At 36.9% G+C, this 16,153-nt stretch overlaps 1 protein-coding gene across 5 annotated transcripts; it reads left to right on the forward strand.

Moving 5' to 3' along the window:
* The first annotated feature begins 905 nt into the window (after positions 1–905).
* Positions 906–5,959, forward strand: LOC112188871 (centromere protein C). 5 transcript variants are annotated; one of them, XM_024328106.2, is made up of 13 exons: positions 906–1,145; positions 1,621–1,814; positions 1,910–1,998; positions 2,085–2,187; positions 2,311–2,477; positions 2,650–2,958; positions 3,088–3,359; positions 3,446–3,613; positions 3,692–3,791; positions 4,583–4,671; positions 5,001–5,109; positions 5,212–5,319; positions 5,618–5,959. In XM_024328106.2, the coding sequence occupies exons 1-13, from the start codon at positions 1,005–1,007 to the stop codon at positions 5,743–5,745; spliced, it is 1,977 nt and encodes a 658-aa protein (XP_024183874.1). In that variant the 5' UTR covers positions 906–1,004; the 3' UTR covers positions 5,746–5,959. The 5 variants fall into 5 exon arrangements, with proteins under 5 accessions (XP_024183874.1, XP_024183869.1, XP_024183871.1 ...); XM_024328101.2 differs by having other exon boundaries at positions 2,650–3,359; XM_024328103.2 differs by having other exon boundaries at positions 2,650–3,359; positions 4,586–4,671.
* Positions 5,960–16,153: the final 10,194 nt, after the last annotated feature.

Here is a 16,153-nt window from a genome sequence, read left to right on the forward strand (position 1 = left end):
ATAATTTTGATCTGAAAATCCGAAATAGAAGTTTCGGGGCTTGCAAGCTGACTGATATGCACAGGAACGAGCATGCTGAACAGCTCCCACCTTGAATACCGTACAGATCTCAAAACGTCTCCAATAGGGCTGAAATTTTGAGGTCAGATAGAGGAGATATAGATGAACAACTTTGATGAAGAAAGTATTTCGATCAGAGGTCCCGAACAAGACGTTTCGGGGCGTGCAAGCAGGCTGATCTGCACAAGAACGAGCGAGTTGCTATGCTGTAGGGGCAGCAGGAGTGCCGCAATGCTGCATGGGCAGTAGGTGGCACATGGGTGCGCAAGGGCTGCAGGGGCAGCTTACGGCATGGCTAGCAAGGGTTAGGAGCTTGCGGCTGTTTTGGTGAGAAGAGTTTTGGTTTTTAGGGCTAGGGTTAGGGCTCGTGCTGATAACGTGTTGTAGAGAAATTGAATTTGAGAGGAATTTGCTGTGTATTCTCATTGATAATAGGGGCCTCTTTATATAGAGGATTACAATGCATAGAATCTCAATCATACAAGGAAAGTAATTCTACATTGATTAGGATTCTAGATCATTCTAATTAAATCCTATTACCACTAGGTCAAGTAACCTACAGTTTGGGCTAAACACAAATTAGATTTTCCTTGAACAAAAAGAATTTTAAAATGAAAAAAAAAAACTTAGCCGTCTTAACGGGTTCCAACAGGTAACCCGCGAACCCGTTGGGCTCAACCCTTTATAACCCGTTATCTTAACGGGTTTAACCCGTTAAGCCCGCCCGTAACCCGCCCGTGACCGTCCAGTTGCCAGGCCTAGTTGGTTATGAGGAGCGGATGGCAAAGAAGAGTAAACTGAAGGGGCATCTTTGCAAAAAAAAAAAGAGTGAAAATTTTCACTTCAACATTTCAAAACGGGTGGCTTCATGAGTGGCGACTCCCGCTTGTGCTCACATTCAACTTTCCTTTGAAAAATTAGGGCTCTACTTCTCAAATGTGCAGATGAGTCGGAGCTCCGATCTAGTCGACCCCCTTCTGGGCAGCTCTTTCTTCCCCAAGGCCAAGTTCTCGTCGGACCCTTCCAAGCCCTACGACTTCGACCACGACCTCCAAGCCATCAACCTCCACCTCAAGTCCACCACGGTAACACTCGATCGTCTTCCTTTTCACCCTCACTTTCACAAATTGAACTCCAATTTACTTTTGATTCAAGTCAATTCTGTATAACTTAGGCTGTTTTAGTAGAATTACTGCGGTGTTGTGTTGATGCGAAGAGCAAAATTGCCTTTTGTTGAAATTTCACGAACTTGATATTGTGAGATGAGAATTTTACATGCACTTGAGGTCGAGTTTTTGGTTGAAACTTGGAGTCGTGGTAAGCAGAGAATTGTAATCTGTGCCGAGATTTTGAATGTGGGAGAACTATGATACTATTTCTATGGTTGTATTTGTGAATGTTCAGTGAGAAAAATGTGTATCGATTCAATAGTCATTACTAAACCTCGTACATTCTCGATATGTTGTGTTTCAGGAGGTTCAAGTTTTGTTTTGTATTTGTGTACACTGCTTTAATCAGTGGGAAGCAATTAGAGTTGACTGTTTTCTATGCTTTATTCAGGCCTCACTATCTGGTCTCGAAGATCAGGCGAAGAACATTTTCAGTGGCAGTTCAGTTATTCCGCAGTCTGATATGTCACAAGCAACGAAATGCGTAAACGGAGTGGTTCCTACAAATGATGTGGACAATCACCGAGAGAGAAGACCTGCCTTGGGTCTTAAACGCGCTCGTTTTTCTTTGAAACCTAATTCCAGGTAAAAGCTTGTGCTTGATGCTTCATTTTTTTTTCTAGAAAGTACTTGTATTCTTGTTCAGATAGAGGTTGAGATTTGTTATATTCATGTTGCAGTCAACCTGATATTACTTTGGGACCGACGTTTGATTCTAAAAAATACAAAGACCCCAACGACTACTTCACTTTCTATGAAAGAAATGAGAGTATGTGCACTTTTGCTGTATTCCTGAATCTACAGTGTACCCCTTGTGTTACTGTAAATTGTTAATGTTTTGTGGTTGGTGGACAGATGCTAAAAGAGAACTGGAGAAGCAGATGGGTGGTGCTGTATTTGATGGATATAAGCAGAATCCATCACCAATTACACGTGCCCGGCGACCAGGAATTCCGCGGTATGGATACATTTTGCTTTTCTAAAAGATAAATGGTTTCATCTGCTTGAATATGCCTGTATCATTGTATCGCTTTACTTATCCTTTTTGTGATCTAAGACCGTATTGTTATTCATAATGCAGGAGGTCAGTGAAATACAAGCATCGCATTTCATCGCTTTACAATGAAATCGTTGAGAATGCTATACCCACTCAAGAGACGTTTGAAATGAGCATTCTCAGTCCATTGAATCACAACTCACAAACAGAATCCCATGAAAAAGTTGCATTGGAGGAGATGGATTTAGCTGGTAAGACAATCCGTTAAGGGAAAACGTATATTAGTATCTACTGTAAATTAATGGTTTCTCCTGTTATCTGTCTTTGCCTATGATGCACTTTTTGTTTTGCTGAGAGCTTTGTATGTATATTCCCCATGCCCTTGTTATTCATTCCTCATAGCATGATAATTATTCTTCATAGGTTCAAAAGTTAAGGAAGACAACAAATGGAATAATGACATTCTGGATGGGCTATTGTCTCAGCCTACTGAAGATCTAGAAGGGGATGGCGCTTTCCATCTTTTAAAGGAGAGCTTGCACATTAAAAATTTTGAACTAGAGGATATATGTCTTCCAGAGTTCCCAGATACCAAAAAGGTTGATTTGAAGTCTTCAAGAAAAACCTTGCCAAACCCTAGACCTGTGAAACCTAGACAGGGGGCAGAAGGGTCCATTCATTTATCTTCTCCAACACCACCAAAGAGCCCTTTGGCTTCGTTGTCTTTATTGAGTAAGAGAAGTTTAGTGTCAATTCCATCAAATGATCCATTTTCAGCTTTTGATATTGATCAGTTTCCGGTGACAAATCCTTCTTCAGTTGAGAATAGAAACAAACAATCTGATCGGATTGACATTGCAGAGCAGAAAATGATTTCTGATACGTTGAAGTCACCTTTAATTAAACAAAGTGACAAGATTGAAGGTGCCAAGACAGGTTCATGTGAGGTGACTGTTAAGGAATTCACTAATGCAGTGAAAAGGTCTAAGAGGAACAGTTTAAGTAAACTTGGTGTTGGTTATGATGTTGACATGGAGGAGGAGATTGGAGCCAGTAAGGTTACGAGTGAGACATTAAGTATGCCTGAAGATGATACAGATACTTGGGCAAATGGAGTTGATAATAGCGACAAGGTCTGCTAACCTTTTGGCTTTTTCACCTTTTTTGTTTTTGTTTTGGGCAGTGTAAATGGTTGCTGATGTTGTAATGCATTGACCAGATACAGGTGGAAGACAAGCTGCAGGAACCAGGTCCTGAAGTTAATGCGGCAGACTCAACTTTGGAAAAGCTTAACGGCGCTCACAGTCAAGTTGCTGATGATGTGATTGATAGTGATGAGATACAAGAGGAAGACAAAGTGCAGGAAGCAATGCCTGAAAATAATGTGGTAGACTTAACTTTGAAAAAGTTGAACCGAGCTCAGAGTCCAGTTGCTGATATTGTGATGAATTATGATGTGGTACAGGAGCAAGACAAACTGCAGGATGCAGTGGCATGTGCAGAGCATGGATTTGATGCGGCAGACTCAACAGTGGAATACTTGAATGATGCTCCAAGTCAATTAGGTATGATCTGCTTGTGCTACACGAGAGATACTTGCATGGTGCAATCACCTAAAGAACTCATATCTGCTTCATGTGCAGTTCATGCAACTAAACTTTGCAGTGTTTTTAATACCTACTGCTCCTAAAATTGACCAAACCCTACGGTTCTGATCTGTTTCTGGTTGAGTCTCAGTTGAAATATGTCTGCAGTAGGTGCAGGAAAGAATAAAAAAAATGTGTTCGACAAACTGAACCTTGTTATCAATTCATATTCTAGAGGAAGTAGCCCCAGAACCCACCCGTTAAACTGAGTCAAGGTTGTTAAGACCTACTTAAACTGTGTCATTGTAGAAACATTTATGCCTATACGGCATATTATAGACTGTAAATTTCTCCTATCATATCATACTTGTGACATTATATGGCAACACTTACTTGAAATCATTTCACACATCCGCGAAATAGTGTTGGGGTGGTAAGACACTTGAACAGCCCTTCTTGTGTGGGCCCATGGGGGTATTGTTCTAGAGAGGTCTTGTGTTCGACTGTCACCAATAGCGGTGGCGAGGCACGCCTTAGCTCGCGGTTTGAAAGACCCTTGTGTGTGGTCCACGCTGGGGGGCATTCCAGCAGCTTCTTGCGGAATGTCATCCTCTCCACTCTGAGTGTTTTGCATTAAAAAAAACAAAAAAATCCTGTTATACAAGTCCCTTTAGCCTTTAACTAAATTTAATTCTTCTTTTTCATCCATTGATTTTCTTTGGATATCTTCTGTTCTAATTACCTCTGTTTGCCATTTCTTAACTCTCCAGCAGATCAATTACAGTCAGCTCCAGTTGAGGAGCAATCAAGGGATAGTCTCTCCAGAAACCCTGACTTTGGTCTAGAGAAGCAGAATGAGGTTAATAATTTGCAGGCTATTTTCATTTGCTACTCTTTCATTTTATTTGTTGATTGTCTTGATCTTTTAGTGCCTGTTGGCACACTTCTAGCATTTGCAGTAGACTCATCTTCTGTTGTGTTTTCTCTAAATAATGGGTTTTTGTTAGTACTCTATCACTAACTTTAGCAATTGCTGAGAAGCAATAGTGTCCTTACGTTTAAGTAGCCCATTTATATAACTTTCTGGTGCAAACTGTGTGTCATGCCATGTGTCCATCTACTTGGCTCATACTTATGCTGGTTCCTAAGGTTACAACTAAGTTTACATTCATTATATTTGGGAGACAGATGATGCAAGAGCATACGGGAGTTTCATTAAACAAACCTATTGAAGCAAACTCACGTCCACGCAGAAAGCAGAAGAAAAAAGAAGTTTCTAAGAGGCAAAGTCTAGCAGGTTTGTACTCCTGCAAAACCTTCTATTCATATAACCACTTCTCCTGAATCTCTTCATGTTTCGCTATAAGTATTAATACTTCATTTTCTGTTGTTTTCATAGGTCATGGTACCTCAATGAAATCTGGGGTAAGACGAAGCACCAGGATCAGGACAAGACCTTTGGAGTATTGGAAAGGGGAACGACTATTATTTGGACGCATACATAATAGTGAGTACCTTGTGTTGATCTTTGTAAATTAGGAATTCCTTCTCTTAGTCATGATGTACTATCACACTTGTCGACTATGCTTGGGAAGTTTAAATATTTATATATTGAAGATGAGAAATGTTTAAACGTCCCATGTTCCTTGAAGTAAGATATGAATCATTGTTATAGACACTTGCACACCTTTTGTTTTATTTCTACCTTACTAGCCCTCTTGCATGTATCTCTGGTTTGCTTTTGTGCTTTCTACTTTAAGAAATACATGGGTGAAACAAGTTAATCGTGTTGGATTTTCTTGCAGGTCTGCCGACGGTAATTGGGATGAAGTACGCCTCTCCAGGAAAGGGTGAGGGAAAAGCTTCTCTGAAGGTGAAGTCGTTTGTCTCTGATAAACACAAAGTGCTTGTTGACCTAGTTTCGTTACATTGAGATGACTGCCATTGAAAAATATGAGACATGGGTGAAAACCCTTTTTTTTTTTTTTTTTTACCTGGTTCCGTCCCTAGGAACATTCTCTGTTTTAAACAGTGGAAGGGCTTGTATTCTGAGTCGCAATTAATTGTAGCCACTATGTTAGTGTAACCTTGACTCTGTTGTAATATTTTGGTTCTAAAATGATAAATATATGAAGACGATTCTCTTAGTTGCTGTCTCCGGAAGATCATTTCCCCCCCCTCTATCTGTGCTTCTCATAGACTCTAGTTCCATAGAATTTTGTTATCAAACAGCAATCTTTTAAATTCATAGGTAATTAAGAGAGATCCGCCGATGGCAATGGTCAAAATTGTGTTTACGTTTTGTAGCGATGGGTAGGGTATCTACGAATGCAATTATTCATGTGCTTACAAATCTTTGATTTATGATTCCCACGGCGTTGCTACTTCTGTTTCACATGTGTACAGGTTGACCTCTTCCTGTATCAGCATGGAAGTGGAAATTTCCACCCTAAATGAATTCAGAATATTTTTCATCAATTCTACAAGCCAAAATGTGCTTTTGTTCCTTTTTACATGTATTGCGCTATTAATTTCGGAGAATTTGTTCTTACAACATTGCCTCCATTCTATTTGCCTTCAAAATTCAAATTCAAGCAGCTCCATATTCCTGAGTTTCCAGAAACAACCCCTCTATAAACTCATGGAAGAAAGCTTCCATTTTCAGAAAGTTAAAGTCACCCTTGGCATTTCTTTTCCCATTGCCTTATAGTTTTTTGGTCCCATTCCCATTGCTTTTAGCTACTGCAATTTCTTCTCTGTCGGGCTCAAGTTGTGAATGAGGCAGAATAATGTGGATCAATTAGGAGTCAATATTTCAATGACTCGATGTTGAGCTAAGCGCTGACGCCTACATTTTCGGATTTTCCTATATATCTTCACATTATAAATCTTACTCGCGACTGCCACATTGATTGACCTCAATGTTGAGCTGTACCCTTTTCGACCCTCAAATTGATGATACTCGATTGATCAATGATGCATCCGCTGGTGTGTTTTGAAATTTGTAATATTTTTCTTTCTCTTTGGGCTGTTTGATATTTCTAATTAGATATGCTATTTTGGGGGGTCATATATAATGATAAGAGCAAAAATATATCGTTATAGATTAATTATTCTCTAAATACGACTATTAAGCAAAAGTTTTTATACCAAGTCTAAAGACAAGTTTTTCAACAATTGAGATGCATTGTGCCTCCATTTTTCTACAGACAATAAGAAGTCACCTTTTCTTGCAAATAGTTGACTATTCTTAGCATCTCCAACGATAAAAGTGATTTTCTTACCTAAATTGTCTAGAAGTTAAATGCAATTAGCCAATTTTTGACTTTTACTCTTTAACAGTACAAGCTGTTGCCTGTTTGTAAGATAAAATGAAAAAACAAGCCTAAAAGCTATTTTAACCTACGATTTATGAAAACCCAACAAAATTACTTAAAATTTAGGTAAACTTATATGTAAGATTAATTATGATATGAAAACTTGAAAACCAAACTATGAAATTATACATAATACTAAAGATGGATGCACTGTCTATTACTGTTTATCACTGTTCATGTAACAGTGAAGTGACGATTTTGCCTTTTTTTTTTTGAAATTACAGTTCTGCAATATATATATATATATTTATTTATAATTCAGCCATATATATATATATATTTTTACAATTCAGCCATATATCCTTTCAATTTGATTTCCTTTTTATTTATTTATTTATTTATAATTCAGCCATATATCCTTTCAGTTTGATTTTATTTTGTATTTATAAATTTCTACAAATTATGAAAAAAGTTTGTTGTTTGCTGTATTCATTTATTGTTAATCTATTATTAACAAAAAAAATTATATTCTAACTAGCGCCGATGTTTTTTAGATTATGAGTATTCATCTATTATATATGAAACTTGGAAAAAAAAACAGACCCGCAGTATCGCGCGGACACGTTTTCTAGTATTAACTATTGAAGTTACCTATATCGTCTCTCATTCGGTATATGAATAGGTAGCAAAATCATATAATAAATAAAGAAGGGATTATGAAATGTATGAAGAAAAAGAAAGATGGGTGACTTGTATTTACAATGCCTTACCAGTTTGGCTTCTTATTGTATTTTCTAATATTATCGTGATCAGTATAACAGCGTGCTTCTATGATGTGCATTCGAAGAAAATTATAATCGTTATCTGTAGTCATTTTCATGTCATATTAAACTGATCAGTTTATAGACTCCCATAAACTTTATACCGTATTATTGTATACCACCTATTATTTATATGTACACTTGTTTGGTGTCTCGGTTCTTTCTTTTGGTCATGCTAGTTACTATTACACATTATTTATTGAGACCAACCTTCCCCAGCATCCATTGAAATTGTAGGCTGCTTTTCCCACCTTTACAGGTACTTGTTTGTCTTCAATTGCAAGTGAATGCATTAATTTAGTTCAGACTCAACAAATCAAATTATGAAGAAGCATGGACCTCCTCAGTTCGGTGCAGATTACTAGTTTGTTGCATGTGCGGATGTGCCCTTACTTCATTAAGGTCTTGTCCATGCATGTTTTAATTTGTGAGAAAAGGAAAGGGAGGTCTTGTTCAATCCCATGAATGGTTGCACCCTTTTGCTTGGTATAGAGGGCTGATAATCCTTTATTCATACGTTTCTTTTCTTTTTGAGATCAGGACGGTGGAACCAATTCATTGAACCCTACAGAGGTTACCGACATTAGAGTTGGATACAATGAGCTCCATGACCCAATATGGTCAACTTTCTTAAACTGTTTCATTTAAACGGAATATGGCTGAGGCTGTGACCTGTGAGGCATATGGTCTACCTCTAATTCATATTTAGTTTAACTCAAACAGAAATACGAGTCTTGGAAGAGTTTTTTTGTTTTTTTTTTGTTTGATACAATTGGAAGAGTTTCTTAATAATTTGATGAGTCGAAAAGGTACTTGAACACATGCACTTGGACAGAGAAACATATTGCCGTGATTTTCGGACAAACTTGATATATATAACAAAGTGTCTGTGAGACTGTGAGTCATGTCATCGAAGAAAGTGTCTGTGAGTCATGACATTATACCCTTCTTGAACCTTTGATGCTTTAATTGTCATGACGTAACCAAACTTCGGAATTGTCGATGAACCAGGGAGACGAACCGGTCGGTCATGGTGTTATTCCTGTAGGCTATTTTTTTTTTTCTATCATCGGTGTATACAGACTTTTACATGTGATCTGATATCTTTAAAATATGGTGAGAAAAGAGGCGATTTATAAATACATTTATATGTATATTAGTGTGAATTTGTACGTATGCAACAACTACTACTTAGCCAGATAAATCATAATCAATGGACCAATCATGCATTTGGTGAATAAAAACAGATTAGGAACTAGATGTTTCTTTTGATGAGAAAGTTAATGGGGATAGGATTGCGTTTTAATGAAGGGACTTGTGCTTTGTTAATTTCCTTTAGTCGCAAGTCATTGTCTAATTTGATTGAAGCGACGTGCCATTTTCGTTGTCCGGTTAACATTGTCGGCTTCAAGCTTTTTGGATCGAGTTGAACAGAAAGAGACGGTGATCCAAATCAATTAAGATATATTGCTGACTCAGTTTTCTTCATCTCTTGGAAGATCGAGTTAAACACCAACCAATCCATCTCTTTGATTATTAGATGATGTGTCAGATAGGGGCAACACCCATATTCATCATGATTCTTGCATGTTCCATGTTGTTCCATATAAAATTTGACTAGGTATTATGCATTATTTATGTAGACTAAAACAGGTTGCAGATTTAACACTATGCTGCTGTGTTTGTTCTTCAGTCTTTTCCTTGAAGTATATATATGATAGAAGGTAGAGCACGCATGTACTTTATACTGAGATGACATGTTGAAATAAAATTTTACGTATATCAACATCGATTCTTGTATTTCATTTTCGAACAGATGTGCATGTAGAATGCTATGTACATTTAATTATTCATTCATTATTTCACCTCAGCAATTCATTTGCGGAGGAATCATTGTACGTTAAAGGCTTCCTATACAAAAATAAGATAAAATATAAGGGGGTCTTTCTAAATATACCCAACAAAATTCTAAGTTTATCCAGCTAATTATTTGTATTGAATAATATTTAGTTTAACCCAGCAAAATTTCCCAAAATACCCTCACCTTTCAAAATAATGTCCTCAAAAACACACCCAGCAACATCTCTCTCTTCTGATCAGTTAGAACCCATACCAATTATGGGTTTCGAGATACATGATTCTGGTAGGAATGGGTGACTGGAGCAATTCTACATGCTAATTGTTTTTGGTTAAACTGATTTTCAATTAATTTAAAATTAAAGCAAAAGAACTTTTTCAAGAGTTAAGATATGTGGAAATCAATTACTCTGCACTGCACTTGTTTTACTCCTATTTAATAAGCCTCATCTCATGGAATTGATTTGTTGTCCCTATCCAAAATCAAGAACTAATATTCAATGAATATTAGTAGCCCATAGAGAGAAGAAGAAACTAACTGCCCAGAATTGTATTGATTCTGGGTTTCATTTTTGTTGATCAAATTTGAGCTTTAAGCACAATGCTTGGAAATGAGGTTGTTGGGACTTGGGATCGTCTAGGTGGCGGTGGACAAGTGGAAAAAAAGAACACCATTGACCCAATTTCACTGTGCTCGGCTGCCTCACAGTGGCAGTGACAAAACTGACATACTTCTCTCCCCACGCAAAACAACCTAGAACCGTTTATGACATGACGTTTTCCTAGGTATAAGATGTTGGAAAAAAAAATTCTGGGTAAATGTTTAGTGATGGGGCATAATGGGAAATTAGTCAAATTTATTTATATATTTTTAATTTAAAAGAAGTTGCTGGGTGTACTTAGATTTTTGTTGGGTACATTTAGAAACACCCAATATAAGGTACAAAAATTTTGTCATTTAGGAAAGGGAAAATCGTCCGTACAGTACCTGACCTTTTCCCCATTCTAAACTTTCGTACCTCACGTTAAGAAAATATCAGAATGGTACCTGATGTTTCGACCCCGACCGAAGATTGGTACCTAGAGCCGTTAGCTCTGTTATAAAGACTGACGGCTGAAGGATATTTTCGTCTTTTCATGTCTTAATCCCTTATTTTTTATTCTAAACATTTTTTTAAATTTTTTTTCTCCGTCACTACTGTTCATCTCTCTCTCCCCCTCCCTCTCTCGTTCCCATTCAAACCCAGAGCACTCTCTCTCTCTCTCTCTCTCTCTCTCTCTCTCTCGTCCCCATTCAAACCCATGATTCTTTTTCTCTCTCATTTCCATTTAAACCCATGAAACCCATAATTCTCTCTCTCTCTCTCTCTCGCATGCCCATTCAAACCCACGAACCCGCACTGACCATAAAACCTCAATATTCCGATTTCTGCAAATCTTCTCCCAATTGAAATTCAAGTATATAGGGAGGTAGATCTCGACAAGGGAAACGAGTTTGATACCTAAGTCGAAACCAAAGTTCGCCAGAAGACAGAGCAAACTTGTCGGAAACTCAAAAACTTCTTCTCCTCGATTATCTCTCTTAGCTTATCATCTGAATGAGCAAATACCATGAATAGGTTGGCCACATCAAGAGGAAGCTTCTGATATAGGTGCAAGACCACGACGTGGCCGGAATCGGAAAAACCTGCCGGAGAAGCCGCCACATTCTCTCCTTCAATTCTCTGTCATTGGACATCTTTTGACAAAACAGAAGGCATAGGGATGACGGTGACACAGAGGCGAAGAAAACTAGGCCGGTCCGACGTCGGGAATATGCCGGAAAAGTGTGGCGGCTATTCGGGTTGGTACTGACCCGGCCTGGGTCTCGATCAATATATTCCTTCAACGGTCAAGATCTTCTGTCATTTGAAATCTATGGTCCGAATGTAGTTGACTTTAAAATTCTATTTTTAATCATATTTTTGGATATTACAAACTTCCAAAAATCATTAAAATTAGCTTGGGTGTTCGAAAAATCTTCCAAAAATTCATAAGAACTCATAACGGCGTCTAGTTTAATCCTACGAGTTAGAAAGATAAAATTTGACAAACCAAAAATTTAGATAAATTTTCAAAACTACAAATAGTTTAAAACTAATAGAAAAAAATGTTTTTTTTTTGTTATATGAAAAAACTAAAGAAAAAAAAAACAAAAAAAAGGGTAAATTGGTCATTTAATGATAAAAATATGCCAGCTGTCAGTTTTTGTAACGAAGGTAACGGCACCAGGTACTGATCTTCGGTCGGGGTCAGAACCTTAGGTATCGTTCTGATATTTTCTGAACGTGAGGTACTGAAGTTTAGAATGGGGAAAATGTCAGGTACTATACGGACGATTTTCCCTTTAGGAAAATATGCTTACATTGTTCTCCCACAACCTTATATTCACGATTTAAATTGATTGCACTTTGCTTGCCGTTTAAGGCAAAATTAAAATTCATAAACATAAGTGAAAGATTAGACGCTCTATGAACTCCAACTCTTCAACATTTTCTCTTCTTTAATAGTTGATATTGAAGATTCTCATTTATAGATAATTTTATTGTTATTTGTATTGTGATTTCACTTCCACCAATCTAGTGTGAATTCATTTAAAATAAATATACACGAAAGTATGTTCAGTAAGTATAAACACATATACACTTCACCTGAAATGACATGTTGAGAATATAAAATGTTACGTACATCAAACATTGATCATTGCATTTCATTCTCGATCAAACCCAAGTTTAAGTATATGTTCATTATTTCACCACAATAATTCAACCAATTCCATGACTACATCAGTACATAGAAAAGAAAACAGGAAGTCCTAATCAAGCTTATCTACCACTCTACCAGGTAGTTATGTAATATGTATCATTTTCCAATTTGGTGACCACCTGTCGATCTGGACTAGATGTGATCGAGTGCACATGGCATCTGGTTCATATAAAAATCTTATCCGAATTATAATCTAGCATGCACATAGTTTTCTGTCCAAATCAGTTTATGATCGACATCCTCCCTGGAATCGAAAGCCTCAAAGATTCAAAACTTCTTATATATCATTATAGCGGCGGCCTGGGATATTATTCTAATCTGGATGGTGGTTCAGAATGCAACTGTTTCCAGTTTGATCCTAATCCATAGGCACAGCAACAGCAACAGCAACTGCCATAATAATAAATAAACTATAGTCAAGCCATGTTTGATGTCTCAAGTTGCATAGATCTTTGGCTGAACCAATAAGCAACCTCTTAATTTATTTTTTGATTGTTAAAGTCCACTTTGTAATACATGCTTTCATTTGACGTCGACTGACACTATACTAATTAGTACAGTTTGTCATGTATAGAGGTTCACTTTCAATCTGCCTTCTTGATCATGTAAACTGGATAATCATGGGCAGCCCCATTTTAAAAAAAAATTATATTGTGTTTTACGGAATCGATATTTGAGAGAAAATTTGATGTGTTTTCATTGATAATAGAGACATCTTTATATAGAGGATTACAAGCATAGAGATAGACTTGTATATAGAAACATAATCGTACATTGATTGGATATCTACTAAGATTATCCGAGATTATCTCTAATACAAACCCTATAACAATTAGAGCAAGTAATCTAGAGTTTGGGTTAGACACATATTCTGGATTTACTTGAATACTCCCCCTTGTGTAGCCCAAAATGTGGTGCTCCTCTCGTTGCCTAATTAAAAATCTTGCTCAATAACAAAAATTCAGTGAGACAAAAATAACCTCGGTCGAAGGGAAAAAAGAGCACAACACTATTCACATTTCGAGATCAACATGTAGACATCTCCCCTTGATGTCTACGTCTCTCCCTGATGACTACGAACATGGGAGTTCAGATAACTTCTGTAAGCTCATGCTTACAACATGTTTCTCGAACGTGGATTAGGCAATGACTTAGTAAACAAGTCTGCCACATTGTCCTCAGATCGAACCTGGTGTACTTTGATCTTAAGGAGCTTTTGTTGTTGCTTATTGTAGAAGAAATTGGGCGTATATGCTTGATGTTGTCGCCTTTGATGTAGCGTTGCTTTATTTGTTCAATGCAAGCAGCATTATCCTCATAAATGCTAGTGTGCTCATCTGTGGTAGACTTCAAACCACAATTGCTTCGAACATGCCTAACTATGGATCTAAGCCATAAACATTCACGAACCGCTTCGTGAAGAGCAATAATCTCTGCATGGTTCAAAGAAGTAGCGACTATGGTCTATTTAGTAGACCTCCAACCTATCGTGGTCTTACCCATGGTGAATACATAACTAGTTTAGAAACGACCTTTGTGCGGGTCAGAGAGGTACCCAGCATTAGCAAAACCTTCCAAAACACTTATGTTGTTTTGGGATGGGGAGAGGGAACGCAGACCACTGTTGTGGTGTTCTTGATATATGATGGGTCCGAATCCATCGTCTCTCTGCAAGGATAAAATAAGCTCATATCAATCGTACCACTTAGGTATCGAAAGATATCTTTAACACCAGTCCAATGGCATAGTGTTGGTGCAGAGCTATGTCTAGTTAACAAGTTCACGGCGAAAGAGATGTCAAGTCTTGTGCATTGAGCTAAGTACAATAATACACCTATTGCACTTAGGTAGGGCACTTCTGCCTCTAGCACATCGTCTTCGTCATCTTTTGGAGGGAATGGATCCTTTTTTGGATTAAGACTATGGACGACCATTGGGGTGCTTGAAGGCTTAACTTTGTCAGTATTGAAACGCCTAAGCATCTTCTGGGTATAAGTTGATTGATGAATCAGGATACCATCTTCTTGGTGCTCAAGTTCCAAACCGAGGTAAAACCGTGTTCTCCCAAGATCTTTAATGTCAAACTCGGATTTCAAGTGTTCAGCGGTTTCCCTTAGCTCTTTAAGGGTGCCAATTATGTTCATGTCATCGACATAAACAGCTAGTATTCCATGTTCTTGAACTAAACCTGGTGGCCCAGGTATCGTAGTCACAGAGGAATATGTAGGCAACATCTTTAAGAATAATTGCCTATGGAGAAGAATAGTGTGCGTAATCACACTATTCACAAGACATTGCAGTATGTTATCCAGAATCCATTCCTAAAAGAAAAAACTCGTGATTAAAAAGGAGTCATAATGAAAAGAACTCAACTTTTATTAATAAGCCAAACTGAATTACATCATTCTCTTTAATTAAGAGATGATCTTCAAATATCTTTGCCATTAATAGTACGTATTTAGATCAAGAATAGCTACATATATGTATCTGTCTGATTCAGAAGGGAAGAACTAGCATCAGTATCTCAATTTCAATTCAAACATTAATATAGCTTAATCCTGCATTTTTGATCATGGATCGAGCCAAGCAGCATCTTCTACTCAAAGATGTGTACATCTGCAAAAGCCAATTTATCTTTTTATGCAAATTTTTAACAAATTTCTTTCATGCATGCATTTTCAGTTAATCTAGAGAAAACATTATTAGCCAGCATTCCTTTATCCTATAAATATTTTTAGAGAAAACATCACAAATGGTCATTGAGTTATAACTCATTTGACACTTAACTCACTGTATTTTCAACAATATCACTTAACTCACTCACTTTTACTTAACTCACTGTTGTTAATTCTACCGTTAAAATCCATTAAAATTAAGGGTACATTTGTCTAAATACTAAAAAAATGCATTTCTAACTTTAATTTTTTTTTTCTAAAACAAAAAAGTCAATTTTTTGGTTTTCTTCAAATTATACTTAAATTAAAATAAAATCATTTTTTATTAGAAATTTCAGAAATTAAAAAAATTGAAAAAAAAAATCTAATAAATTTTAGAATTTTTTAAGTTAAAAATGTATTTTTAAGCGTTTTGACAAATATACCATCAATTTTAACGGTTTCTAACGGTAGAATTAACGGCAGTGAGTTAAGTGAAAGCCGAATATAAAAGTGAGTGAGTTAAGTGATATTGTTAAAAATACAGTGAGTTAAGTGTCGAATGAGTCATAACTCAGTGACTATTTATAATTTTTGTCATATTTTTAAGCGTGCTAAGAAAATTAATAATGGTTGAACATTATGTATTTTTCACTGATGTATAAAGAAATATGTATAAACATTCTTAAACAGTTAAATACACCCCCATCAATAATGCTGACAGATGTACATGTACAAGATATACTTCCATGCATTATTGACAATTGGACTGTTCATTTTTGACATTGCCACTCCACGGCATCACGTGCTTACTGCTTAGAGCCTTAGAGCACATGCAGCCAAGTACCAATTGGCTGACCAATTGGATAGAAAAGTGAAATGAGCTA

The sequence above is a fragment of the Rosa chinensis genome, chromosome 2, assembly GCF_002994745.2.
Source record: "Rosa chinensis cultivar Old Blush chromosome 2, RchiOBHm-V2, whole genome shotgun sequence".
Lineage (NCBI taxonomy): Eukaryota > Viridiplantae > Streptophyta > Magnoliopsida > Rosales > Rosaceae > Rosa > Rosa chinensis.